Raw genomic sequence first — 27,593 nt, forward strand, 5'->3', positions numbered from 1 at the left:
TGCCTAGGCCACGAGGTGCAGGAAGCTGGGCGGCTAGGAGGAGGGTGAGGAGGAATTGCGTCTTGCCACTCCCACTGTGACCGATTAACCCACTAGGTCAGGACTTTGCGAATACAGACGGACTCTGGGGGAGCGATTATACACACCTCTCACCAGTCACCTCAGTCACATAACCCGTCGGTATGCCGCCATCGAGCAGTGCGTCTAACGTGGGGTCGAGTGTACTAATCACGCTCCACTGTGATAGATCTAGCCTGGTTGCCGGGCCTGGAAAGACAGGAATGTCGACACTGAGGCTGGAGCTTGGCTCATCAGCATCGGAGTCTCTGTGTTCCTTGAAACCGACATCATGATGGAGTGCTTTTATAATCTGAGCGGACAGTCGACGGACATCGGCGGGAGGCACACGAGCACGCTTTGCGACTTCGAGAGTGTCGAGCGTAATCAGATCGACTGTGCTGATGTGGCTTCGCTCAAGGGGCGGGAGAATATGAGCATACGGCTTGGTAGGGAAGTCCGGAAGGACCGACAAAAGATCCATAAGCGTAGAGTGGAGGAAGTCGAACTGGAGACACTCCGTCATCTCGTGCGCGACGCGGAGAAAACGCGGGACCACGTGCTGCCGCCCAGCGGCTTCCTTTTTTGGGCTCTTTCAACTATCATTGCTCTTGTTCGCTTTCTGATGATACGAAGTTGACTTGAAATCTGTTTGCTATCAAGTCTGTCTACCTCAAGCGACTACCTATAAAAACATATCGTGAAGTTTGACTTTCATACTACAAGTATTGGAACCAATGCTGGAGATTTGCTCGGCGTTGGAATATATATCTGTTTCACCACACCGACCATCCAGTTGCGTCATAGTCACCATTCAGCGCACCATTTTGTATACAGCCAAACACGGTAACTTAAGAGTCCAAGATTCTCAGCATTCATGGTTCATTTCAATGAAAGACGAGCCTTTCGTTCAATCCAGCTGCATCGTCACCACCGCAACATCCCTTATCCGCCATTATATTCCTGAATATCTTGATGTACAGCTCCTCATCTGCTTCGTAGCCTTGGTTATACCTGAATGGGTTCTACAAGCTACTAGCGCAGAAGTAAAGAGCTCCTTCCAACCTAGCTATCATGACAGGCTTCATCAGCCGAGTTGACAATCCATTCGTGATGGCAGCAGCAGGAGGACCATTCAAAGATACAAGGCTGTGCCAGTCACTGGGCTAAGAGCTACTTTAGATGAATCCTCTCCTATCAAGACCATCGCCGTCTCTCCAAACACTGCTCGCCATTCGTTAAGAGCAATCTAGTCCGCACACCGGCACCGGAAGCAGAGCTGGAACACTGCACCAACAACCTGTCTAAGAATTAGCCCGTAGCTATCCATCCCTTGATTTACCCAAATATGCAATGATAAACCTATCACAATATGCTCACACTAACCCAGGTGCTCACTTTCGGTAGTACACAAGCAGGGAGCACATTCTCGGCTGTCTGAAAAGTGACTCGCAATGTTCCAAGCCACGGGATTCACCAGCAGACTGCGAGACCACTTGACCAATTAAGTGCACTAATACTGGAGAGCAATCCGCGAGACGCAATATGATAATATCGACGTAAGGCAGCACGCCCACCCAGTTTGTTTGAGTGGCAGTAACGTTCTGCCGTGGCCAGAACTAGGAACCATGAAAGTTTCGGTCTGAGGCCTCGACTCAACGTCGACAATAATCGTGACCACGGTTACGCCACTATGCATCTTATACCCTAGTAATTGAGATCAGGATGGCGAACAGAGGGTGCATCAACACCCAAATCCCCACTCATAGAGTCAACAGCGCTTCCTCCTCAGACCCTTGCGACACATCAGCTGCGCGCTTGTACTAAGCTCAATATAGGAGTACAATGATGACGCAAAGCACATATGTGCCATCGAATATGCTGGCAAAGTGAGTGTTTTGGTCTTCCCTTTATGGAATATCTGATGTCTATCACGCATTTCATGCTAACATGCATGCCCCAAAGCCCACCTACCTTGTGATATACACACTATATCCAACCGAACGTACGGTTATCATCATACTGCTAGCCGGACATAGAAACGCCGGGTTATGCCGTAAATCCATGATATGCCTCGCAAGGTGAAAGAAGCAAGGGAACGGAATTTGTGTACAGCCACATGGTGCATCTCGGATGAGCGTATCGGGCAAGCATGGAAAGCGAACAATCACCCTTAGAAGTGGTAGCAGATCGATAGTGACGGACATAGCCGAGACACGGATGGGCATGTGGCCATCGCTCGCTCCTTGCGTTAGGAATCCAAAACATTTTCGAGCATGGTTCTGGGGTAGGTAAGGATGGCATATAGCAATGACGGCTCTGCTCGGATATTGGACGAGGGATGCTGAACTATGGTAAGTGAGATGCTGTAGTAGAAACCATAGCACGCCTTATACAGCCTCCACAATTTTGCCTATTATACGAATATTGACGAGGTCATCTAGGGTGATCCTATACTCCTTGAGTTAGTATGCATTGATCTTAGCAGCTACAAAGGTTCAAAGAGGAATTGATCTGCTTCATTATAACGCCGGAGCGCATCAGTCAGAAGCTGTCTCGACCATGGACGCAAGACCTACTGTGCCAACAATCCTGATCATGGAGATGCCTCTGCACTGCTGACCTGATTTGCTGTTGACGAGCCAAGACATTATCTTTCTGACTGCTCTATGAATATGCAGATACAGTCCCGAACAGGTTCTCTCACCCCTGTAGGGGTGCTTCAGAGGCCACTACCAAGCGTAGCAGGCATCCGGCACAAAATGCCGAACTGGACTTATCGTTGTGGCACGGCCTTTACTGTCGGTTTTTACAAGATCAGTAAAGGAGCTGGCTGTCAGAGGTTGCGTGTAATGCGTCGTTGGCCGCGTCCTTGGAGCGCAGCAGACAGTGTGGACTTCTGCAACAGTGGATACCTTGCTCACCGGACTATCAGAGCACTCGACCTAGAGCATAGCAATTCCTACGATAAGACGTGATACTCATTCGACTAGTCAGGTAGCTGGACTTTCGCTTGCACAGCTGACAAGGAGAAGAGACATCATATTTCTGAGCAGATCTTGAATGCCTTGGCAGAGGGGACCCAAAAGAGGCCCAGATCCCCTACTTTGATATTGAGCCAGAAAGGCCATATCATTGGTGGAAGAGATTTCCAGCACGGTTGCTCCTCCAGTGGTCCAGCGCACTGGCGTCCAATTCTAGGACGTCAAATCCCATGGTCACAATTTCGATCTGTCGTTGTCTAACCTGATTGAACGGACTCCAAGGAGTCTTGGAAGGTCTGGACTACTGTGTAGTGGTACATGACTGGCCGTCCTTACTCGATTTTGAGGGTGACGTCGAATGATGCCCCTATACTATCTGCATGGTACATAATCTGCGAGTGCAAAGGAGACATCATCCACTCTGCACCACACACAGCACCAAGGGATCAGTCAAACCCACCCCAGAAATTGGCACCGGCCGCCTAGGCACGCACAGACGACAACGCAACCCGCGCCGGGCGTCCAAGCTCAACGGCGACCCAGAGAAAGAAGGGCAAGGACTCTAACCTAATCACCAGAGGCACACTCAAATCCCGACACCGTGCTCCCCCCCGGTACCTATGCTGAATACGAATGAAAAGCCAAGCAATTCCTTTCATCACCCATGCCGACAGGAGACATCTGGAACACTCCGTTCCCGCTTCTCCTCAAAAATACGAAGGGAAAGGAGAGAGCGGACTCGATGCATCACATCGAGTGGAGACGCGGATACCACCGCGTCGCCTATAGCCCAGGGCCAGAAAAGAAAAATAACGGTCAGCTAGAACATAATCAGACTAGTCAAACTCCTAGTGAGTAGACTATGTACATGCTTAAGTATCTCTGGCGACACTACGGAGTAAGTAAGTACGATAGATTAGTGGATAGCTGATAGATAGATACATGAATAGTCATAACTAGTACTCCTGTGAGGACTGAGGACTGAGGACGGATGGGGTGGATGGACGTAAATAGAAGCGGGGGTGTGCCGTGCTCATTGCTTTGACAGCCGTGATAGTAGTCAGATAGATAGATAAACTATTTCCTCCTCGGTGGAGTATCAGTGGGAAGGATAGTAGCTTATATGCAATTTTCTGTGGCTTTTTCTGATAGTACTGTGCGACGCACTCAAGAAGTTGGAAATCTCGTCATCCTTCGGTAGTAGTAAGCAGCTTCGTATCTAGGTAATGGAGATGAAAGAGTTATCTATCGATGAATATGCACATCTGAAGATAATAACTCCAAAGATATGGACATTATGATCAGCTTTCATCCTTGGATTCGCTTTTCTTTTCATTATCATCTTGATGGGTATTATTAGGTTTCTTTTTCTTTACTTATTTCGAAGAAGCAAGCCGATCGCCCAGCCCCAGAGGAAGGAGGGGTCTGTCGTGTGTTTTGTATGGGTTGTAAGTTGTTAAAATGAAGATCTACGCAAGGATTGGCATACAAGTAGATAGTACCGGGACGAAAGTGAAGAGTGATACTACTACCAGCAGTAGCAGGAAGAGTAATCAGTAAAGTAATGAAGCAGCAAGACTTGACCAATTGGATAATCGGTAATACCTAACTTTGTATTTACTTGTTGTACATCGATCGCTTGCTTCAGCGTTGATGTATAGTAAGACAGCAGGTAGTATGATGCTGGATGACAGACAGAATTAATCCTGCATATGATAATGACTAGTTATGCCTTACGGGAATGGTCATTAGTTACATACTACGGAGTACTAGACAGACTGGTGACTCGAGAGCAATTGGTACTTTTGTTCACATACTACCCATCCATCTTGATCTTGCCGAGCCTCGTGTGCATGGCGGGATTTGGTTCACGGGATTTGACTGTATGGTATGGAGTATACTCATTTACTTTTCATACCTCAAGGATGGTCCACGAGAGGGTTTCAGTTGGTGCTTTTTTTTTTCCTTTTCTTCCTTTATTTCTCTATTTCTTATTTTATATTATTTTATCTCTTTGGTTGCTAGTGCTGTCACTGGCGATCGCACAGCTACTACACCATAGGTCCTACTATCTTTAAATGAACTTTCCCCTTCGGAATGAGAGCGAGGTGATGAGAACAGCCAAGTGGATTATGATCGGAGCACCTTGCAGTTACTGGAATCCGTCCCAGCCACTGATTACTTATTAATGGGATGGGGAAGGAGCTCTTGGACTCGAGCCTCGGTAACTATGTAAATTGGCGGAGATAATTCAAACTGGGGGAGGGGAGGAGGCTGTCGGGGACCTCTCGTAAAGTGTTCCGTAGTCTGCCACGATCGATGTGGTTTAAAAAAGAGCAGGGGTGAGTCTCCTGCAGATGCGAGGAATGCAACACACGTCTTGCCCACCACCACCACCACCACCACCACCACCACTTTTGAGGTCGGGGGGTTGGCTTTTTAATCCCCGAGAGTGCCTCAAATCGGAGGTCATACAGACGCTGTTACTTAAGACCGAGTGTCGCCGTCTGAGATACTCGGGGATGAAAGAAAGAGATAATGCGACAGAAGAATTGTCGATAGGAGAGTTTTAGAGGGTGGAAATGCAATAATTGCGATGGTGTGGTGAGGTGGCATTGCCACATCGCCGCCCCGATTCCCCCAAGCAGGCTTAGCTCGCAAAGTAACTTAGTAACTTACCGTGTGTACATCCATCTGGTGAGGATGTCCCCGAGAGTTATGGATAGACGCCCCCGTCTTGGATGTGATAATCACACGAATAATCTGCTCAAATTTGTGTCCGATCCTCTGTAACTGACATCCAGTGAGACCGCTTTTATTCTTTGCTTGCTTGCTCTCTCTCACTCTACCTGTTACGCCTCCCCAAATGACCCCATGCAGCCCAACCAGGGAGATCCATGCGGGTAGACCCGACAGGGTGGTTACTGGCCAATTTCTCTCGATAGCGCACACTCGGCTTATGCAGCAGAGGCATCCGGACCCAAATGAAAGAGTTTCTGGCGGAAATCACAGCACGGAATGCATCCAACATGCTTGCCTTGGATGCCTCGACGATAAGCGTTGATCAGCCTGGACCCAAGTATTTTGTTGAGCGGAACACGTCAATGACCAGAGAAAACTTCAACGGTCTAGTGTTACTATGCATCGGTTCGGATCTGGCAGCTTTCTGGAACTCATGCAGAATGAAATGGACCGCTCGGACAGTGGTGCCGTGTGTCGGCGGCACGCACGTAAGCAACGGTATTAATTTGGTATGACAAGTGACAACGGTGGTGGTCGATGGGCGCACAAGGCACCTACATACCTACTATGTACTAGTCCGTGCTAGTTGCTTGGTGACTGACTGAATGATCAATGACAGGAGAAGCAGGCTGTCGATGCAAGTGGGTGGTGATGGCCGATGCACGCTGTCATCATCGCTTTCGGTGGCTTCTTGGTGTCCCCACTCACTCTACTCTAGTAGTACGATTCTCTTTCCTCCCCTCCTGTGAGAGAGCATGACATGATCCCAAATCTGTCTCTCCCTATAAAATAGCCGAGACTATGCCTGCTATTACGATTGATCCTCATCATGATCTCCCAGTAAAGCAAGAGACGGAGGAGATTAGAGTGATGGACATGGAGATCTTCCCGGAGAAAAATCCCCTTTGAGATCCCAGTCCGAAACGCAGGGGTGATGGTCGCCTGTAAATCGACTAGATTCTGCCGGGGAAGGTGCGGTGTGGGCCCGGGATTGTCTCTTTCTTTCTCTTTTCCGGTAGGAGGGTACAGTCAGTAGTCAGTCAGTCAGTCAGTCATCCGCCTGCCACTAAAATAGCACTGGAAGAGGTTGCACCATAGCAGGTACACGAGGTGTCCCCTAACACCGTTATCCCGCAACTTGTCACAGCGACCCCTGAGGAACCAAGTCTATTCATAGTTGGTTAGGGTAAACGTCGGCTCGGTCATGTCACAGCTAGCTCCAACTATGTGCATGCTAATCCACTGGAGTATTTAGTTACAGAACGAATATCCACGTTCCGACCTACAGTTGAGAGCTCCGAAACATTATGATTCAGACTATGCCGCAGTCCTGCGAAGTCCGGATATATATGATACCCTGCTAAGAGGATTCTACTGTCGTTCTTCAACTACTTCTTTACCAGGCTGTATGGAGAACGAACAGGCCCGGGACATGCCTGAAGCTGAGATACTGAACCAAACTGTCAATTTGGTTGGAATGGGGCCGCTTTATTCGGTGCGGTCCGAGTGGGTGGGGCAGGATGAAACCTTCCACAATCCAAGTCATTCCATCCGACTCTGTACGGTACACGATAATCGGAGGGCGGCTTTTCATGAGTCAAGGATCACAGCCAAAACGGGGGAACGGACCAGGCAAAGCCGGCGCCTGACGCTCGGTTTCTTCTTTTTTATTAATCTTTTCATTATTCTTCATTTTTTCCTCATTCGGGGCGGTATTCGCCAGTGGAGTCGCTCTGGTCGAATCATGTAGCAGGTGGGCAAAGAGGAGGGTGTGGAGTCTCAGCTTCCGATTTGCTGAGCAGCTTCGTCATTCGCAGGATGCGATCCGATGCCATTCCCAAGCAGGCAAGACCATGGCCTAGATGGGCCTGCAGGCGCCAGGCTCATAAGGCTAAATTACCTGAAGGACCAGAAGAAACCCTCCAACGATGGATCGGGGCTGGGACAACCCCCATTGTCGAGCTGACGACTTGCTTTGTCACTACTCACTAGGGAATCCTTGAAAGCCGTGAACAGCCCGGGCTCCCTACTAGAGGCCATTTTGTGCAGATCCAATTTTATTTTGGAGGGGGCTGCGACAGGATTTCACACCCTGGCTCCTGTAGTTTTCAGTTAAGATCGGCAGTGCTTCGATCGGTGCCAGATTTGCTTTTCTCGGATTGTTGTTTGGTTCGCCTTCGGCCGGTCCCGGAAATCATCATTTGCGGATGGGCGATTCTCATTCGTCCATCTGCCACCCAGCTGCTCGTCGCGAATGACTCTTGCCTGCTTAGTACTGAGGGGACAGAGAAAAGAGAGAGAGAGAGAGAGGAAGAGAGCATGGAGCCTGCATTTCTGCATCGTACTGGTTCGCATGTGGCCAGTCCTAATTAGGCATCAATGACTACGCCGTATCGGTACAATAACCAGTCATCTTTGGCGACCGTCTCACGCCTTGAACAGTAGGGGAAGGTTCGAATATCTCCTATCTCGAGATTATTGGCTCCAGGCTCGGAGCACGAAGCGCACTGAAGGACCTAGCCAAACTCAAAAAGCGTGCCATAATTATCCCAAGGCCAGTCACCAACCAGCGGTCCAGTGACAGGCCGCTTTGGGCAAAGTGCCAAAGTAAGCAACTTAGTACTCCGGAGTATGCTACTACAGATTAATGATTCTCAAGATCGTACAAGAGTACAATTTTCAAAACGTTCGATTTCGACTGACAAAAAATGGGGTAAGCCCTCCCCATGATTAGCGACCCTCCCCAAGACTGGCCATCCCCAGTGCAGCAGATGGATAGCACGCAAACCTGCAGGATTGGCAAAAAGACAAAGAGCGCATTGACCAACCCCGCTAACTATCCTTCAAAGCTCCTCTTTCTCCCAGCTCCCAGGCATTTGGGATAAGCAACCGGCCCGCTGGACTGGGTATTTGCGAGCCCAATAATACAGCGTTTTATACGTGACTGACAGGGGGTCGAGTCGGGTAAGCACTTGTCTCATGTGCAGTGTTGTCGGAATCCAATGATCAGTCATGAGCCCATCCTGGATCGAAGTCCGGTGGGTTACCAACACGCTGGTTGATTACGCCGTGCCGTAAACTCATTTCTACTCCCAGCTGAAAGTCCGCTTTGGCCATACGACCGAGTCCAAGTCTTCTCCTGGATGGTCATCCACCCATTATTGTCCCAGTCTGATGATTATTCGTATCATTATTGATCCATCTCGAGGGGGGCTAAAGTCCGTACTGCAGAACATTTCCCAATTATAGACTAAAAAAACTTACCCCATCACTCCAAGATAAGTAGGAGCTTTGTAAGGGAGGGAGAGAGAAGGGGGGGGTGCGCTAAAAGCGGGCTCTTCTCCAGTTTTCAGACGTGCCTATCGGTCTCTTCTCCGTGCCGGGACTTTCCCAAGCTACAGATCTCACATCGACAGACTATCAGGAAGAAAACCCAATAGCATTAATGCCGACTGGGTGCCCCATAATGTACATCGATTTGGAAGCGACGCGACCGCCAGAAAATCACTTTCCAGTTTGACGCGAGATCGCCCTTCCGGACAACCCCCTAGAGTCTAGTTTAGCCTGCCTGCCTGTAGGCCGAGGCTGAGCGCTTGCAACTGGCAGCAGTAAAAGTAGTCACTAGTAGTAGTTTTCCGAAAGAATTTATCCCCTTTGCCCAGCTGTTATTTGAGAAACTTCGCCTCGATTAGGTTTTGTCCATTCAGATTGCGTCGCTTATCAAGGATGGCAGCTCACTAATCTGTTTGAGTCGCTAGCACTTGTTGTAATGCAAGAGGCTTTGCTTGCTTATCCCAGTAGTCCCTACGTTAGTGGTAGGATTTAGTTATTATTTTATGAAGAAGATCCGTACAGGGAGTTCGAACCGCGTGAATTGCAAGTCTGTTGAATTGATCCATTTTTTTTTGGGCCGGTGCCAAAAAGGTTACCTTTTAGTATAACAAGCCCCCTTCTCTTTTTCCCCCAAATACGAAACAAGACGTCGTTTTCCCCCCCGTCTCTTCCCACTCGAGAGATTCACGGACCTTTTGCCCTTCCCGCCCGGCCGGAAAAGCCCCCAGAGCCAGACCCACTGCCCTCAGCAAACTACCGATAAGATTTGTAAGTATTTTATTTTTTGTTTGCTCTTTTGGGGAAGTAAACCCTTATTACTCATTTTGCATTTCTTGGGATGAAATTACCATTTTTTTATTTTTTTATTTTCTTTTTTTTCTCCCCATAATTTCTTTTTCTTTTCTTCTTTTCCTTATACAGAAGGGGAAAAGGCAAGCCAAGCCAGTTGCGATTGCAATGTCCCATTGAACCTAACCGCTGCCTTAGCACTGGGCTAAAGCAAGAGCGAGGCCTCCCAGTGGATCGGCCGGCCTGCGTTTCCCCTCTTCTGGCTCCATCTCCTTTTCAGTCCGGCCCAGTACCCACCCCTCCGGCTCAGTAGCGCAGATTTAGTCCTTCATACTTGGGGTGACCGGGTAATCTATGGAAGTACGTATGTGAGAAATATGTGCCAGGGTTGTAAAAGTATTTATGAACGCATGACGAATGACCACTCTAATTTGTAGTCACGATGGTGGCGTGGAGAATTACAAAATAAGTAGGATGAGAAATGTATTAAATTCCCCTCCAGGAGATTTTCATACCTTGAAGCCGGACTTTTAAAAAAAAGTAAGGTAAATAGATGCTTCGTAAATAAGTAGCTAATCCCGTCGATAGTTAGCTAGAGAACTTGGGAGACCTGGGGAGGAAGTTGAATTTGGAAAAAGTCGTACCTTCAAAAAAACTGTAAGATCCAGACACGGAAGTGGGCCGTCCGCCGAGCAGGGTAATTTCACCCAATTACACCCACACCCTCGGAGCCGGCTTACCCAGCCAGAAGGTCAAGCAAGTTGCCAGTGTGTGTGTGTGTGTGTGTGTTCCACCCGCCAAAGTGGGTGTGGTCCACGGTAGGTATAGTCGCTATAGCGCACCTCAAATCTGCCTTTCGAACGACTCGTTACGGCTGACTCCTCTCTTCCACTCTCTCTCTCTCTGTCTCTCTGTATCTCTTTCCCCCCCTTCCCTCTTCACCCTCCTCTTGTCGGTCACGCTGCTTCTTCTTGGTGGTATCCATCCCCATCGACCCCATCCATCTCTAATCTCTCCTCCCCTCCCGTCCTTCCTCTCTCTCGCTTCCTTCTCTCCTCCATAGCCCGCTGGAGTCAATTGCTGGGCTATCGGCCAATCTGTCGCTTATCCACCCACGACAAACCCGACCTCTTCTCATCCACTTGCTTCCTTTCCTCAAGTTTACGTCAAACCCTTCCATGTTGTCATTCTACCAACTATAATCCTTAGCGACCGATATCAATTCCAACCTCACCACTCGCCAAGTCCTGTTCGTGTCTTCCAACCGCCGGATCGGTTCCATAAATTTAACGCTCGGTCGCGCCTAGAGACTGGCTAAGAAGGACGACGACTATCACTGTCAAATTCAAAAGCACGACTTTTCGATGCCTGCTTGGATATAGTTACTCTCTTCAATTTAGTACGAAGTGAGTCCTGCGCGGTTGGAGCAGCTTACCAACACCTACCTGCTGCGGGAATCACACCGGGCTTGGGATAAGAATGCTAATCTCACAGCAGGTCAATTAAACTCCCTGTACATTATGGCCACTAGACCTCCCCTTTCGCCTCCGGTGAATGAGACGGAGCATTCCGTCAGCCGGATTACTCGTGAGGGCAAAAGGATTACATACAAGCTCAATGTTATGCAACAGCCCGAACGTGCAAGAGCATGCGGTGCCGGCGCCAAATGTACGCATTACTCCCTGCACGCAATGCGGATATTATTGAAGATCAGGCTGACCATGTTTGACTGTTTCCAGCATCTGCGGACCGTCGCCCTGTTGATCCCCCACCGGTTGTCGAGTTGCGTATCTTCGAGTCCGATCCGAACGATGACGTACACAAGACAGACATCACCTTCGCCTACAACGCCAATTTCTTTCTGTTCGCTACGCTAGAAACAGCTCGTCCCATGGCGCAGGGTCGGCTTGCCCCGACCCCAACATTCCCGGTTCTTACAGGTGTCCCGGTGGCAGGAGTAGCATACTTGGATCGGCCATCTCAGGCTGGCTACTTCATCTTCCCCGACCTTTCCGTCCGGCATGAGGGTATCTATCGGTTGAGTTTCCATCTGTATGAAGAGACCAAGGACAGCAAGGATGCGGATGAAAGTGCTCCAATGCGGTCCCCTATGATGAAGGGGAATGCCAAGCCCTCAATCCCCAAATCGTTCTTGAACTTCCGTCTCGAAGTCGTCTCGGTCCCGTTCACGGTCTTCAGTGCCAAGAAGTTCCCCGGTCTGACCACCAGCACTTCCTTGAGCCGGATTATTGCGGAGCAAGGTTGTCGGGTCCGCATCAGGCGAGACGTCCGTATGAGACGACGTGGTGACAAGCGATCTGACGACTATGACTTCGATGAGGAACGATCCCACCGCGGCCGTCTTCCGGATCGGTATTCAACCCCTGACACCTACGCAAACCCTGTTGAGCGTCCGCGATCGACCAGCATTGGGTCCGTGGACCCTGCTTTCTCCTACGGGCCTGAGGCTCCTCGGCGGCCATCTGCCACGGAGTACGGCTTCCCAAATCCTCAAACCTATCCACGACCGATGCCGCCAGCACCTGCTCCTGCACCGCCATCATCGTCTACTCCCACCCCAGTTGCTCCCATCGCACCTTCGTCTCGCAGTTCCTCTTATACGTCGCATCTTTCATTCGGCGCCACGCGGACTCAGTATCCAGCCCCACAGCTACCTGGAACTCCTCAGTCCGCAACCACGCCAACCCAGGTTTATTCTCCTCATCCGACTTATGCTCACGCGAGGAACCCTTCGACAAGCACCGAATACGAGCCTATGCCTTCTGGCTACCCCTCCTCTCGATTGCCGGCGGAGCGTTCTACCTACTCGAAGCCCTTGCCGCCTATCCGCGTCCTGCATCCTTCAGACCCTACTGCATATCGCGCCATGGCCAATCCTGTGGCACCTCGCTCTCAAACTCCCTCCAACGCCGCTCCTTCTCTTCCTCCCATCGCATCCATCTCCGCCGAATACTCGAATAATCTGCCGCAGCCACCGAGCAATCTGGCGCCTAGTCCGAATCGGGAACCTCGGGGTTTCTTGTGGGACACCCGCACGGCAGCCTCTTCGAAGCGACCTCATGAGGATGCTTTTGGCCATAGCGAGCGCCCACTCTACAATGGCATGCGGCCCGACAATGACAACTACCCCAGTGCGGACCGCAGGCCATCCGACGTTCACCGGGCGGCGCTACTAAGTGACCGGGACGAAATGGCATACAAGCGGGCCAACGGGAGGATGGCCACCAAAATCTCTCCGGCCATCTAATGAAATCGACAGCAGGGGAATCCATGCATACATACAGCATCGTTTATACAAGAGAGGTGTCTCGGCGTCCGGTCGTGCAATTGATTTTGTAATTTGGGTTGGGGAATTGGGGGAAGGGTATTTGGGGGGAGCTCTGGTCTGGGTACACGGTCCCAGGGGGTTCCATTTTCTTTACGACATCAGTCCTGACGTTTATACCACATTGTCTTTGGCATCTTGGCTATTTCTGTAAATGATTGTGATACCTGCTTTTTTGTTCATACATATTCCCCACATTGTTTTGTCGGTCCTTATCTTCATCCTGGGCTGGGATCAGTTGGGACTTTCGACCAAAGGCAGACGGTTAGTGTTACAGAGTCTCAGCTAGTTGAAACCTGCCCAGGCCGATTCGAGTTTTCCTTGTGTTGTGACCGTTTAAGCTCGGCGATCCTGCAGCCCATATCCAGAGCGGTGCTTCGTATTCCCAGCGCATGCATTCTTCATCATTCTATTTCATTTGTCATTAGACTTTCTTGGATAAAACCACATTGTGCACACATGCCTTTCTTCAGGCCATAGCATTGTTTGCCCGTCCCTGTGGTATCTCATGGTATGTGATTAGCCCGACTCTGGCGCCAAACGGGCTGGTGCGGCTTGGCGGCTGGCCCAGGAACTCGGGCGGGGAAAGTAAACAAATCAACAATCAACAATCCACCGTCGACATTCGACAACAAATCATTCGGCCAGCTTCAACTCTCTTCTCCCAACTCCCCGGGTCACCCAGTTTTTGTTGCTGTCTCTCACCGCTAGACCAATCTTACGAGATATCTAGTAAGACTGTTGCCGACCTCCCGGGCCACACCTGCCAGCTGACGACCCGTTCATCGCCCATCTTCCCCACTCGGCCTTCCCCGTCTGTTCGCTTCTCTCGTGGTGTCTCCATCGCTCTGGTTCTCGCGGCCGTGTCTCGTTATTTATCCATTGTCTCGCTCTCTTTGGTGTCCAATGCTCCCTCCCCCGATATTCACCCGTGGAAGTGGAACGTTGTGACTGACGGGATGACCGATCGCGAAATTGCGACCGAGGTAAGTCCCTCTTTGACTGGATGACATCCACTCTTTTCCTCCTCCCTTGCGCGGGCGGAGACTGTCCGAACCAAAAGATCTGACCCATCATTTTTCCCCCGACAACAGTTGGTCTCGGATCTCGGACACCCCAGCTCGACCATGGACCTCGACCCTCTAGAGACCGACCGTCAGCTCGAGCAGTCCCTGCAGTCTACTTGCGCTGTCCATGCGGCTCACGAAGCGCGGACTCGCAAGCACGCGCGCAACGTCAGCGAATCTAGCCTGGATTCCGGCTTCAGCACTGATGAGTCTGGCCGGTTCGATGACGCAGAAGAGCTGGACTATCCCTCCGCCCGGAGCAGGTCGCCATCCGTTCACTCGGCCAAACGACGGCGCTCGAACGATTGGCCACTGCAGCAGCGAGAAGATGCTCATGCCACCGATAACGAGGCCCCGGCGCGGACGGAGAACCCAAGCGGTGGCACTACGACCGCGACTACTACGACTACCACAACTACCACGACTACGGGATATCGCAGACCATTCCACTCTGCGAACAGCAGGAGCAATGGCTCCCCACGGACGTCGAGGCGCCAAGCTGGTCCGTCCGCTCGTGGTCGACGCTCGCGGTTCGTTGAGGGCAGCATGAATGACAGCGTAAGCGAGAAACCGCCGAGTATCTTCATGCGCGATGACGCACGCAACAGCAATAACGGTCAGCGGCCCTCGGGAATCTTCCGCTTTGGCAAGGCAATTGCATCGGCGTTCAACCCTTTTGGCGCCTGGGGATCAAAGGCTGGACCGGCAGACGGCGTTGCTAAACAGCCGGGTGACCCTTTGAGTCAGGCGGAGAGGGCATATGCGGAGTTGAAGAAGTCTGGCTATAAGGGGACCGTCAAGGGCAGCTACTTGCAAAATCTGAACGCAGAGTCCAACACTCCCCAGCGGTCCTGGAACCCGATTCCTGAGCAGATGGAATATAGGCCTGTAGGAGTCCATTCGCGCCAAAATTCAGGCGAGCTCACGGAATCAGGCAATTCCCTTCGGTCGTCGATCCAAGAATTGCGGAAAGCGAAGTCGTCCTTGGGAATACCCCTGGTGAGACGGCAAGACTCAAACAAGTTCTTAGAAGAGCTGGAGGGATCCGCAGTGCGACGGCAGAAGTCACGCAAGGAGCTCCAACGGCAAGCCAAATTGATGAAGCGAGTGAGCGACCTTGAGGTCAAGCTGGAACGGGCCCGACGAGAATTGCGCGAACTGGTGGGTGAGGAGCAGGAGGTGCTGGCACCTATTCCTGTACCTGAAATTCCCTATCCTAGGAAGTTTGTCCCCGGCGCGCTCCCCTCGCTTCCTTCGGAGCGGCTGTTATATCAAGCAGCAGCAACAGTATCGCCTACGTCCCCAAGGCTTGCATCAGCCCCCGTGGCATCCCTGGCAGGCAATGCCCAGCGAAGCTCCGAAAACCCGCCCAGCAGCGGTCCACACGAACTCGCCGGGACACCGCATCTTGCTCCGAAAACCCCGAAGGAACGGCAAGGACGAAGCTCCCTGAGTGCAGACAGTCCGTCTCTCAAGCGGAAATCTCCAGACCCGGAGTCTCTAAAGACTTCTCAGCAGACAGAACAAAAGCACTCAACAACACCGGGCACTGACAAGCCCTCCGAATCCGAGGAAGCCACAACTCCTCGCCGAACCAAGCTTCCCAAGATGTTCACTAGCGACAGTCCCGGCTCCGTCGAACGTAAGCAATCCAAAGACATGACAACCGTCTACTCCTCAGGCGAAGAGCGTGGGCGACGCCGGTCCCAACCGCTCCGATCCGCAAGCACCCGCTCTCCCTCCGCGCGCCGACGAGCCTCCAACTCGCGCAACCGGGTCCAACCCAGCCTTCGCATGAAAAAGGCCCGCTCTGACCTTCGTTCAGCAAGTGCCAGCGAGCCAGCCCAAGACGACAAAGAGAACCATGACTACCAAATGGGCCCAACTCCCACCCCTCAGGACGAGAACTCCCAGGGAGTTATTGATCCGGAAACGAAAAACATCCCGAACGAGATAGTCGAGAACCCTCACTCTTCTCCTTCTCCTTCTTCGTCCCCGAGTAAGAAGAAGGCCGCCCGATATGAATATATCCCTCCTGTGCCGCCCCTCCCGAAAGATCTCTCTGCTACGGCCGCCAAAGTCGACAGACGGATCGCCAAGGAGATGGGAAAGAAGCGCGAGGCGCGGGATAAAGCTCGGGCGTTGGCGGGAGTGAAGACGGAGGATGGGGAGAAGAGGGGGAGTTATCAGTGGCCGGAGGATTTCTTCTGAAAGAAGACTTTGGCTCACTACATACGTACAGTTTAGCCTATGCTCATTGGTGATAGGTTTTTGGCATGAGTGTACCAGTTGCGCACCCGCCTTGGGTGGTCACACTGCACATTACAGACGAAACATGCAAACATGACTAGATGTTGGAAGAAGGATGATGTCTGATGAATGAGCGCAAACAGGGGTTGGGATCGGGTATATGCGGCTGCATTGAAGTCATCCTATACTCATATGTTTGTTTGCTTGGGTAGCATCAGGGTGGAGGAAAGAAGTTGGTATGGTAGTGAAGGGGGGTGTAGTATTTCCTATGTCTATTTCCTATTGTTCCTTGACGAGTGTAACGACGTGATGACCCATAATGAATTGAACATGGATAACATTCCTACTGCTGTTGCTTTCATGAGTAGTCACTAGTCAGTACACGCTGTACTTATATACGTCTTGAACCTTGGCATGGTGAGTCTCCTCTACTCATGTATCCAGAAATACTAACCAGTCACCACCAACGTCAACATCAACATGCGCAGTAACACCTCACACCTCATACACAACCTACCGCAAATAGCACCCAGAACTACAGAATAGCCATTGCATTCGCATGCGACCCCACCCCACCTACAATAAACAAACACGCATTAGCCGCCCAGGATCTAGACACAGACAAGAAAAAGAAAGAGGAGGCTGTTAACATACCAACAACATTCGCCGGCGCACTCGTCACAAAGACCACCCACCGGCCAACCTCCCTACACCTCTTCGCCAACGTCTCAAAGTCCCACATCTCCCCCAACGGCATCCCCCACAGGGCCAGAATCTGCTGATGAATAAACCCGCCCTCCTTCTCCGGCGGCCAAGCCTCAAACGTCGGCGAGTCCCCCGCCACAGCGGCGAAGTAACAATCATGCAGCCAATCCAAGATCGGTTCTTCCTGGCTCAGACCGGCGAAGTGGAGATCACTGTGGGGGCGGTCGAGGACATGTTGAGCGCGTTGTTCGGGGGTCAGGGCGTGATAGCGCTCGATGAAGCCCGAGCGGATGAAGAGGATGTCGCCGGGTTTGATGTCTCCGCCTTGGGATTCGGGACGGAGATCAAGGCCTTGGAATTCGGCGCAGGCTCGCAGAGACGCGTAGGTAATGCGGTGGGTGGTGTAGGGGTCGTAGGGAATGGAATGGGTGTCGGCGTAGTGTTTGTAGTCGAGGAGAATGGCGCGGCCGGCTATGCCGTGGGTGGCCCAGTGGTGGATGCTGCAGCGGTCTGTGGAGGTGGGGCCTATAATATCGGATGATTTGGTCTGTTGGTTTGGAGGATGAGTTAGTGGTCATGTCCAATTGTGTGAATTGGGTTGGGTGGTTGCGTACGTTATTGTAGAAGGATTTTGATTCGCCGTGGGCGAACTATTTCGATTCCGTTTATTAGTATAGAGGCCCTTAGGAGGAATGGGTACTAGGATCGTACATGGCGGAATCCATCCCATTGAGTGCCACTTTGTGTGTTCAAAGAGTAGGTGTCATCGAAGACGATGTCTTTTACCAGCTCTTTGATGTTGTGCTCGAAGGATTGACGTTCAAATGCCGGTGGGTTTGGAACGTTCAGCGGAAGACTGCGGGTGGAAATGAGCCTTCATATTGGTGACATGAGTAGTAGAGGCACTCACTCGAGACGGATCATCTCGCCAGTTTGGATCTCTGCGGCTGCTGCTTTGACTCTCGCTGGTGTGAGAAGGTTCAGTCGTCCTAGCTGTAATACGTTAAGGTAGAAATGTCAGTATATATAGTAGTAATTCGGAACAGACCAGTAACAACAAGCCACATACCGAATCATCTTTGCCCCAAACCCAGGCAGCTTCATCTGGAGCACCAGGAATCTTGGGAAGCTCCTTGCGAGAGGGAAACTGAGTGCAGTTCGGGTCCCAGGGGAGCTGGTCGGGGACTTGTGATTTTGTTGCAGACATAGCTAGTAGTGTAACAGGTACGCGAGGCGATTAGGCTTTGAGGCGATGAGACAGATGTTTAAGGTATAGATAAGCTTCTGAAGTATCAGAAAGCATTAAAAGAAAACTAAGTAGCTGTGACTGGGTATTTCGTCCAGCACTGACTGACTATATATCGTGCTGCTCTCCCCTCCTTCTGCAAAGAGAGCGATGATTCCGTCGCAGTGAGGGGAGGTGGGACGCCCGATGAGCATCCTTTGTACTCCCCGGCCCAATCTGCGTCATAGTATGATGGCAGAGCTCTCTGCTGCCATTTCACTGGCCATTATCCGTTTGCGCAAGCCAGAAATTGGGCTACTTCCCCCACAGGTGTCACAAAACCGGTAGGAGGAGCCCTTTGTCTAGCAATTTGGCCGAGGTACGGAGCACGGATTGGAGGTAAATTTGCCGAAGATGGAGCGGGATTGGCATATCAAACCAGGATGCACGAATCAGGAGGGGTTGAGGGTGTATGGAGTATATTTGTCAGGGTGGAGAGACCCCGAGACGAGCGAGTCACTGTCATACCCAGGACACTGGGGCAGTTGTAGTTGATGGGCCCCGGCGGTTCCACGGAACGCGGGGAGGGGAGGGAAGCTCTTCCCCGCATGATGGAAGGGCGACTACGCCTTCCAAACTGATGGTTAGAGACTGGCTTTTGAGAGAGTGAGGAGGTCAATCCCACGATCCTGTGGCGAGGATTCCTGGGTACAAATGGTTGCCATGACAGAAGATGTGCCCTCTGCAAGAGGCTGTACTCCACAGCTTTTGCCAGGAGAAGAGAAGAAGGCACGCTTCCCCGTCCGCTTTTGCCACTTGGCATACCAAAGTCTCTTCCCTCTACTAGACGAAGCCCAGACAGACAGCTTCAAAGCACCAACTACGGTATACCGAACTACGAATTTCTAGAAGACAGCAGATGGTAGACCAATTGGCCTCCTTTTTTTGGGTTTTGCATGCGAAGGGGAATCATCTCGTAGTATGATACAGACTCGAGTCCACCAGAGCAGCTTCTGGGAGTGTCAAGACTCAGGCAAAAGCCTCGCCCTTTCCTCAGGCGGGCATCAACAAGAAAGAAGACATGATCATCGTCCAGACAAGCAAGGCAAAGGAGGCCCACGACCAACCCATGCGACTATTTAACGCCAAATTTGACACCAGATGCAACCGTAGCCATTCAGGCACGAAGCTCACCAATCCCACCGTAACCCATAGTGATCCCAATCACAATCCGAAAAGTCCCGACATGTACAATGCCAAGCTCAAGTACTCGTAGGATGCTCCATCAGACGCCAGGGATATCAGAAGCAGAAAGTCGTGGAAGGATTTCAATACTCCCCAAAGCGCAGGAGAAAACAACAATATAGGAATGAAAAAGAGACAAAGCCACTCAAAACGCTAAACGCATAGTAGACAAGTTTCAACACGGTGGAAGGATAACAATAGGCTGTTGATGGATTGCCTATATCTGGGTAGGCACACCGGTGGCTTGCGAAGTGTTGCGACCTCCACGAAGGCCTCCACGACCCCGAGAGTACCCACGTCCGTAGCCACCGCGGCCACGGCCATAGCCCCGTCCTCTGCCACGACCACGGTAGCTTCCCCGATAACCGTCAACGCTACCCTGGCCGAAGGTCTCGATGTTGCGCTTCTCTTCCTCGCCGCGCCACTCACGACCGCCCACACGGCCTCCGGTTCCCTCTTCACGATCACGAGCCTCGCTCGAGATGTTATCGAAGAAGGAGGTTGCCCTGTTGTAGGTAGAGCCAGAGGCATCAGCACTGGTGTCAGGCGCTTCAATGTCCCCGTTAGTGATGGAAGCAGTCTCAGCCTCATGGACAGGCGATCCAGTGGCAATGGCCTCCTTGACCAAGTCCTGCTTGTTGAATTTGGCGTTGGCAGTCTCGAAGTCGTAGTCCGTATCAGGAACCTCAACCTTCTTCGACTGTCCCTGATAGGGAGCGCGGTGGCCGCCACGTCCACGGGGATGCTGATGACCACGAGGAGCGCGGTTGCCATCATACGGCTTCATTTCCGCCATCTGCCTCGTTACACCTTCAACAGACGCCTCTCCATGCACAGGCTTCTTGGGCGCGTTAGGCTGGGGCAGCTTGGCCATAGCCGCCGCAACAGCAGCCGTGGCAGCGCGCGTAGCCTCGGTAATGGCCGCCTGAGCGGTACCTTGGGGCACACTGCTTCCAGCGCCGGCGACAGGAGGATTGCTTACAGCAGGAACAGGTGGCTTGGAGGGAGCGGTGATCGGAATCGCCGGCTGCACACGTCCGCTCCGGGGTCCAGTAGGTGGCATCCTGGCCGGAGTCGGCGCCGCGGCAGCAGCAGGAATACTGGAGGCTTGTACGGCCTCCGTTACAGATGGTTTCGATTCAACCGGGGGCGGAGGAGCATTCTGAGCAGAGGCTGCAGGTGCAGGTGTGGCATTCCGGCTGGCTGGCTTACTGGACGGCCGTTCACCAACGGGAAGCTCAGAGGTGGGTTTAGGGACATTTACGGGGCCTGCGCCAGGTACCCCCTGTCGCTGCGGAGGAGGGGTCTGGTGTTGGCCAGGGGGTCCAATAGGCATCTGAGGTGGGGGGAACTGGCCTGGTCCTTGGGGAAATCCTTGACCCGGGGGAGGAAACCATCCTGGTGGCGGCGCTCCATACGGCATATTAGGAAAACCAGGTCCAGGAGGGAAACCGGGGGCTCCAAAGCGTTGTCCATAAGGAGGATAGAAGCCTTGAAACTGCGGTTGTTGAGGGTAACCCGGAGGCGCCGGACGGGGCACCTGAGGCTGTTGTGACGGAGGCAAGCCCTGTGAAGTAGGTCCCGGACGAGACATACTCTATTTCATGAAACTATGTTAGCATCATGGCTTGAGAAAAGAGAAAGATGTGTGATGAAAGCAGTTAAGAGTGCTTTGCTTCTCGATCATTCAGAAGGAAGGCAACGGAAAATATCCACATGAATTGTTTGCGCAATTCGGAACAGGTCTGTGAGTTTACATCCGAAATATTTCATCATTGAATCGAGTGTCCGAACGGATCAAATCCGTGGACGCAAAGCACTCAAGAGAGCAGGAAAAGGTGTGGAGAGTGGTAAACAGGTAAACTTACCCCTAAGATGGCGGGATCATCTGGCACCTGAGGAGGTTCAGGCGGACTGTTCTCCTTTGTGTCCTCTGCTACGCTAATGTCTTTTACGTCACTGCCTCGGAAGACAATGTATTCGTAGACGCTGGCCGACGGGGGAATCTCCTCAGCCGGATTGCCTCGACGACCCTCGGTCCCGAAAGAGACAACATTCTCCAGGGCTATGGTGGAGGCTTCAGGATTGATCTCATGCAACGTTCCAACATAACTGACAACGTGATGTCAGTGATTGATCCGGGGGCAGCCAGGTGCGAAGACAAGACAGCTGTAGGAAAGCTAGAAGCCGTGGAAGGGCAGGTTGAACATACCGAATGTCACTCTTGGAGATCAGGTTGAAACGCTGACTGCCAGGTGTTAACTCCCGCCTAGCCGCACAAACCCTGGTTCAGACCAGTAGTGGCATAGAACACTGACCCTATTAAATGGTTCATATCCATGCTGACAGGGGAGTGTGCGCGATTGACGCGCAAGATAGGAAAGAGAGAAACAGGGGGAGAGAGGGAAGGAAAGGGAAAATTCTGTTCAATGGGGGAGGGGAGGTAGAGAGAGGGGGGGAAGGGAAAGGAAGTGGGAGGAATAGAGAAGAAGGAAGAAGGAAGAGAGAGAGAGAAAAGGTTTAAAAACGAACGACGGAGGTTTTGTGGTGGGAAAGGCTGGGGCTCCGGTGGGCGGGAGAAGCTCACCATGCAGTTCCTTCGTTAGTTTTGCCCGAACGGACCACGTGAGTCTTTTCGGCGGGGATTGCTAGTATTCCTATTATTCATAGGATTTGTGGATAGCATCTCAGGCACCATTTGCCTTCCTTACCTTGCTTTAGCTTTCCCCAATTTCCTGGTTATTTCTGAGCAGTAATATTGTACACGTCATTTGAACTTCTCTTCCACCACTATGGCCCAATCTTCCCACCGGGATGATTTTTTCCAAACCACGTTCGTCAATCTTATTACCTACCCGCCCAGCTCCTATCCGCAAGCTAGTCGCTGATGCCCCACGCCTCCCAGGGCCGCCCTTGATGAACAGAAGCGAAAGGATGTGAAATCGCAAAACACCAATGGCAATCCTATCCGTCTCCAGAGTAAGATCCTCGCAGTTGCAGCCGATCCTCTGAGTACCGGGTCCGTCTATGTGGCTCAGAGTGGTGGTACAGTCCGGAAGGTCATACTCGAAGTAGGTGCATGGTATCCTTGTTGCTGGGTGCCTCACGAATATCCGGGCTAAGCCGTTTTCTTCCTTTCTCCTCTCCTTTATAGACGGGTGAGACTGCAGCTCTCTTCAAAGGTCCGACTGCTCCCGTTACGAGTATATGCTTTAGCCCCAATGGCCGGTTGCTGTTCGCGGGGTGCTGGGACAAGACGGTCTGGAGTTGGGATGTGGAATCGAAGGAGCCAAAGTTGCGCTATGAGGGTCATACCGATTTTGTAAGGTCCGTTGTCAGCACGAGACTGCAAGGGCAGGATGTTCTCGTTTCGGGAGGCGCCGATGCACAAATTCTTGTCTTCGACATTGCGACCGGCCAGCGACTCGCGGTGATGAAAGGCCATGCAAAGGGAATTCAGGACCTCGCCCTCGATCCCGTTTCCCTCGAGTCGGACAGCTCCGAGCTAGTTGTGTTTAGTGCGGGTAGCGACCGAGAGATTCGTCAATTCGACCTGTCTACTGGCAGTCAAGACCTTACTGGCACAGAAGCTCTTCTTGCCCACGATACCAACGTTCACAAGCTCTTTTTTGACCGCGACGCTGATCTCTGGACTGCTTCGGCGGACAAGACATCCAAGTGCCTTGTGAGAGAGGATGGATGGAAGCCCAACTTGACTCTGTCTCACCCGGATTACGTGCGAGATGTAGTCGTCTACGAACAAGGAGGCTGGGTGGTCACTGCGTGCCGCGATGAGGAGGTCCGCGTGTGGAATCGATCGGTGCGTGCATCTTCACCAGTTTTACTCCACTCCGTATTCTATGTCATGGATATTTGACTGACATCTATACTATCTACTGGACAGACCGGACAGCTTTACCATACCTTCTCCGGCCACTTCGAAGAGGTTACGGGGCTCGTGCTTCTCGGATCGACAGTAGTCAGCGTCAGTATCGATGCCACCATCCGCCAATGGTCCTTGAAACCCGATGAACTGGAAAGCGCAGTAGCGAAGGCGAAGAAAAAAGACGAGGAGGACGAGGAAGAACAACAAAATCCGGGGACGATGCTGACGGAAGAAGAGGAGCGAGAACTGGCGGAGCTCATGGGCGAGGACTGAGTCCAGTTGCCCGCCCTGGCTCATTATTGGTGGGGCGAATCGAGCAACAGGAATGTTACCATGCCGTATAGAGTAGGCCTGGGCACTGAGTAGATACTAGTAGATATAGGATGTCCCGTAGGCTGTACCAAGTACCAACTCACTCCCAAGTAAGGAGCAGAGATGCGCACGTGACCAGTTGATGCACCCATGACGCACGACGGCCGACGATCTCCCGGATGCGGGCCAGTCTAACGCGCGCTCCTCCATCCTCCCCCTCATCCCACTAGCTTGCTCTTCCTGCTGCCCTCTTGTCTTATACCTCTATCTAGTTGGCTATCTTCCTTGCCACCAACGACTCGTGGCCTGTCGTTTCTGCCCCATCTTGATTCCTCTTCCCCTTTCTGGTCGTTCTTTCAACACCTAAACCCCCTTCCCACTCCCCTGTCTAGCTTGGTAGCCGGGGTCCAACCGCGGAGGTGGTATCTTATCAAACGATCTTCCCCTCTCTCACAACGTGCCTATCCGAGGCTGTGTACCCTTCTGGGCTGGATAGACGAATCATTTATCAACATAAGTGGATCACTGCTTGAATGTCCTACAGCCTCAGCAGGATGGCTGCTCCATTAGCCATGCACCACGACGGCGCGACCGAGACCGGTCCGAAACTCGTCAACCGACTGCACGAGAGCCGATCGCCTTATGTGAGTTAGGACGACCCCCTGCCCTCGCGTCAGAAACTGACTCGTGGATAGGTTAGGGCACATATGAACAACCCAGTGTGTTGGCAGCTATGGGATGCGGAAGCGATCGAATTGGCCAGACGCCATAACCGGCTGATCTTCCTTAGTATCGGATATTCGGCTTGTCACTGTAAGTTCTCTTTCTGTGAGGCGTGGTGGCAGCGCATTTCCTAACGTCAAACTCAGGGTGTCACGTAATGGAGAAGGAATCGTTCATGTCGCAGGAGGTGGCTTCCATTCTTAATCAGTCTTTCATTCCAATCAAAGTCGATCGCGAAGAGAGACCCGACATTGACGACGTTTATATGAACTACGTGCAGGCTACCACTGGTTCTGGAGGCTGGCCCCTAAACGTCTTTTTGACTCCTGATCTTGAGCCAGTGTTCGGTGGTACCTATTGGCCGGGCCCCAACTCCTCCACTTTGACGGGAACCGAGACAATTGGCTTCGTCGAGATCCTCGAGAAACTAAGCGATGTTTGGCAGACACAGCAACTGCGATGCCGCGAGAGTGCGAAAGAAATCACGAAACAACTTCGGGAGTTTGCTGAAGAAGGGACACATTCCTATCAAGGTGATCGGCAGGCCGACGAGGACCTGGACCTCGAGCTTCTGGAGGAAGCCTATCAGCATTTCGTTTCTCGATATGACCCCCTCCACGGTGGTTTTTCCACTGCGCCGAAATTCCCCACTCCATCCAACCTGAGTTTCCTGCTTCGTCTGGGCATCTATCCGACTGCGGTGGCAGATATTGTTGGGCGCGATGAGTGCGCCAAGGCAACTGCCATGGCTGTCGACACGCTTATCAGTATGGCGCGCGGGGGTATCCGGGATCATATCGGCCACGGCTTCGCGCGTTACAGTGTCACTGCCGACTGGGGCCTGCCGCATTTCGAGAAGATGCTGTACGATCAAGCACAACTCTTGGACGTCTATGTGGATGCATTCAAGATTACTCACAACCCCGAACTGCTAGGTGCGGTTTACGACCTGGCCACCTACTTGACTACTGCACCCATCCAGTCGCCAACGGGCGCGTTCCATTCGTCCGAGGACGCAGATAGCCTCCCCACGCCTAATGATACCGAGAAGCGAGAAGGTGCTTTTTACGTCTGGACGCTGAAGGAGCTGATACAAGTGCTGGGTCAACGAGACGCTGGAGTTTGCGCCCGTCATTGGGGTGTCCTGCCTGACGGGAACATTGCGCCTGAGAACGACCCACATGATGAGTTCATGAATCAAAATGTCCTATCGGTCAAGGTAACTCCAAGCAGGCTTGCAAAGGACTTTGGATTAGGCGAAGAGGAAGTGGTGAGGATAATCAGAACAGCGAAGCAGAAGCTTCGAGAATACCGCGAAAGAACGCGAGTGCGCCCCGATTTGGATGATAAGATTATCGTTGCGTGGAATGGGCTGGCCATTGGTGCGCTGGCTAAGTGCAGTGCACTATTCGAGGAGATCGAGAGTTCAAAGGCGGTACAATGCCGAGAGGCAGCGGCGAAGGCCATCGGCTTCATCAAGGAGAATCTATTCGAGAAGTCTACTGGACAGCTCTGGCGCATTTATCGGGATGGCGGCCGAGGCAACACCCCAGGTTTCGCTGACGACTACGCGTACTTGATTGGTGGGCTGTTAGACATGTACGAGGCTACATTTGATGACAGCTACTTGCAGTTTGCCGAGCAACTGCAGAGTGAGTATTTTCACCTGTGTATGCGAGATGCCTGTGATGCTAACATTCTTGCTAGAATATCTTAATGATAATTTCCTTGCCTATGTGGGGACAACACCGGCAGGATATTATAGCACACCCTCCACAATGACGCCAGGGACCCCGGGTCCGCTTCTCCGCCTGAAGACCGGCACGGAGTCAGCCACACCGGCTGTCAATGGAGTGATTGCTCGCAATCTCTTGCGCCTTGGAAGCCTGCTAGAGGACGACGAATACAGGACGCTTGCCCGGCAAACATGCCGCTCATTCTCCGTGGAGATACTCCAGCATCCCTTCCTTTTTGTTGGACTGCTGGACGCTATTGTTGGGTTGGAGACGGGAACGCGGAACGTCACCGGCGTATTCGCTACAGCCGTGACTGAGGGCAGCATCCAAGCATCCGAGGGCGGGATTCGAAAGACAGATGAGCCCGTCTGTGTGCGGGGCATGATTGTACAGAAGATTCGAGCGGAAGCTGGGTTGGCGGTATCCACGGCGACAACGACCGCTTCTCTTGTGGATATCCGAGCGTCTCATGTGGGAGACTTTGTAGGGAATCAATCTTTCTGGTTACGGACGCGAAATCCGTTATATCGGGAACTGAAAGCGTCGGAGACGGCCAAGAATCATCTTATGGTTTGTGAAAGTGGGCGATGCCGGATAGTGAACATAGTATGAACTGTACAATTGAATGAATATATTTTTGGTATATTATGAAGCCTTTGGATGATGTGAATTCAATTTCTTCAGTTTTCATAAGTATGCAAACAGTTATCAACTAGATACTTACAAGGTCCGAGAATGATTCCGATGCATTTACTAGCTAGACCACACCCACCTTACGTATGACAAGACACAGGGTTCGTAGCAGCAGCAGCAGCAGCAGCAGCAGCCACCACTCTCAGCCTCAATCCAAATGACGTAGTCGAAACCCCAATAAGCGATACGCCTGAGCATCGCATCAAGTCACACAGATCTGTCTCATGGGTTGCTTGCTTGCTTACTACTACAAAGAAGGGTGACACAAAATTGGGTTTGAAGCGAGGAGGGGTATGTGTGCGATTGTTTCTATTCCTTTGTTTTGAGTCTGGGTTTCTGTTTCATCAACTGTCTCAACCACAACCATATATACGTCATTCATGGGTTGCTTCTTTTTTCTTTCTCTCTTTTTTTCTTTTCTGCTTCGCCTGATGGATCTGGACTTCGCCAGTTGAGATCGAGATCTGAAGTTGGTTGGATGGTTGGATGGTTGGTGGGTT

At 51.9% G+C, this 27,593-nt stretch overlaps 9 protein-coding genes across 9 annotated transcripts; 5 read left to right on the forward strand and 4 right to left on the reverse strand.

Annotated features, from left to right (window-relative positions):
* On the reverse strand, positions 1-660 carry ASPBRDRAFT_512570 (putative DNA repair protein (Rad57)). The gene has a single exon (XM_067626695.1). The coding sequence runs from the start codon at positions 581-583 to the stop codon at positions 137-139; it is 447 nt and encodes a 148-aa protein (XP_067480922.1). The 5' UTR covers positions 584-660; the 3' UTR covers positions 1-136.
* A 4,172-nt stretch (positions 661-4,832) lies between these two features.
* ASPBRDRAFT_512926 (uncharacterized protein) lies at positions 4,833-5,259 on the forward strand. The gene has a single exon (XM_067626700.1). It carries the CDS (start codon positions 4,895-4,897, stop codon positions 5,117-5,119), a length of 225 nt encoding a protein of 74 aa, XP_067480923.1. The 5' UTR covers positions 4,833-4,894; the 3' UTR covers positions 5,120-5,259.
* A 2,241-nt stretch (positions 5,260-7,500) lies between these two features.
* ASPBRDRAFT_41373 (uncharacterized protein) lies at positions 7,501-8,136 on the reverse strand. The gene has a single exon (XM_067624550.1). The coding sequence runs from the start codon at positions 8,121-8,123 to the stop codon at positions 7,896-7,898; it is 228 nt and encodes a 75-aa protein (XP_067480924.1). The 5' UTR covers positions 8,124-8,136; the 3' UTR covers positions 7,501-7,895.
* A 3,289-nt stretch (positions 8,137-11,425) lies between these two features.
* On the forward strand, positions 11,426-13,173 carry veA (sexual development activator VeA; the record flags this gene model as incomplete). Its single annotated transcript, XM_067617452.1, has 2 exons — positions 11,426-11,573; positions 11,645-13,173. The coding sequence occupies 2 exons, from the start codon at positions 11,426-11,428 to the stop codon at positions 13,171-13,173; spliced, it is 1,677 nt and encodes a 558-aa protein (XP_067480925.1).
* Positions 13,174-14,378: 1,205 nt separating this feature from the next.
* Positions 14,379-16,529, forward strand: ASPBRDRAFT_194607 (putative nuclear RNA binding protein; the record flags this gene model as incomplete). The annotated part of the gene is made up of 1 exon (XM_067620769.1): positions 14,379-16,529. One exon carries the CDS (start codon positions 14,379-14,381, stop codon positions 16,527-16,529), a length of 2,151 nt encoding a protein of 716 aa, XP_067480926.1.
* A 574-nt stretch (positions 16,530-17,103) lies between these two features.
* Positions 17,104-18,707, reverse strand: ASPBRDRAFT_671225 (uncharacterized protein; the record flags this gene model as incomplete). The annotated part of the gene is made up of 6 exons (XM_067628846.1): positions 18,343-18,707; positions 18,184-18,266; positions 17,985-18,129; positions 17,888-17,923; positions 17,223-17,820; positions 17,104-17,144 (listed from the first exon to the last, which is right to left on the reverse strand). Exons 1-6 carry the CDS (start codon positions 18,478-18,480, stop codon positions 17,104-17,106), a joined length of 1,041 nt encoding a protein of 346 aa, XP_067480927.1. The 5' UTR covers positions 18,481-18,707.
* A 1,253-nt stretch (positions 18,708-19,960) lies between these two features.
* ASPBRDRAFT_194609 (putative G2/M phase checkpoint control protein Sum2) lies at positions 19,961-22,084 on the reverse strand (the record flags this gene model as incomplete). The annotated part of the gene is made up of 4 exons (XM_067620770.1): positions 19,961-21,340; positions 21,612-21,855; positions 21,956-21,991; positions 22,062-22,084. The coding sequence occupies 4 exons, from the start codon at positions 22,082-22,084 to the stop codon at positions 19,961-19,963; spliced, it is 1,683 nt and encodes a 560-aa protein (XP_067480928.1).
* A 340-nt stretch (positions 22,085-22,424) lies between these two features.
* ASPBRDRAFT_149443 (WD40 repeat domain-containing protein) lies at positions 22,425-24,197 on the forward strand. Its single transcript, XM_067619305.1, has 4 exons — positions 22,425-22,576; positions 22,649-22,814; positions 22,898-23,563; positions 23,648-24,197. Exons 1-4 carry the CDS (start codon positions 22,536-22,538, stop codon positions 23,900-23,902), a joined length of 1,128 nt encoding a protein of 375 aa, XP_067480929.1. The 5' UTR covers positions 22,425-22,535; the 3' UTR covers positions 23,903-24,197.
* Positions 24,198-24,495: 298 nt separating this feature from the next.
* ASPBRDRAFT_194611 (thioredoxin domain-containing protein) lies at positions 24,496-27,012 on the forward strand (the record flags this gene model as incomplete). The annotated part of the gene is made up of 4 exons (XM_067620771.1): positions 24,496-24,585; positions 24,637-24,754; positions 24,811-26,316; positions 26,372-27,012. The coding sequence occupies 4 exons, from the start codon at positions 24,496-24,498 to the stop codon at positions 27,010-27,012; spliced, it is 2,355 nt and encodes a 784-aa protein (XP_067480930.1).
* Positions 27,013-27,593: the final 581 nt, after the last annotated feature.

The sequence above is a fragment of the Aspergillus brasiliensis genome (assembly GCF_001889945.1).
Source record: "Aspergillus brasiliensis CBS 101740 unplaced genomic scaffold ASPBRscaffold_4, whole genome shotgun sequence".
Taxonomy (NCBI): domain Eukaryota; kingdom Fungi; phylum Ascomycota; class Eurotiomycetes; order Eurotiales; family Aspergillaceae; genus Aspergillus; species Aspergillus brasiliensis.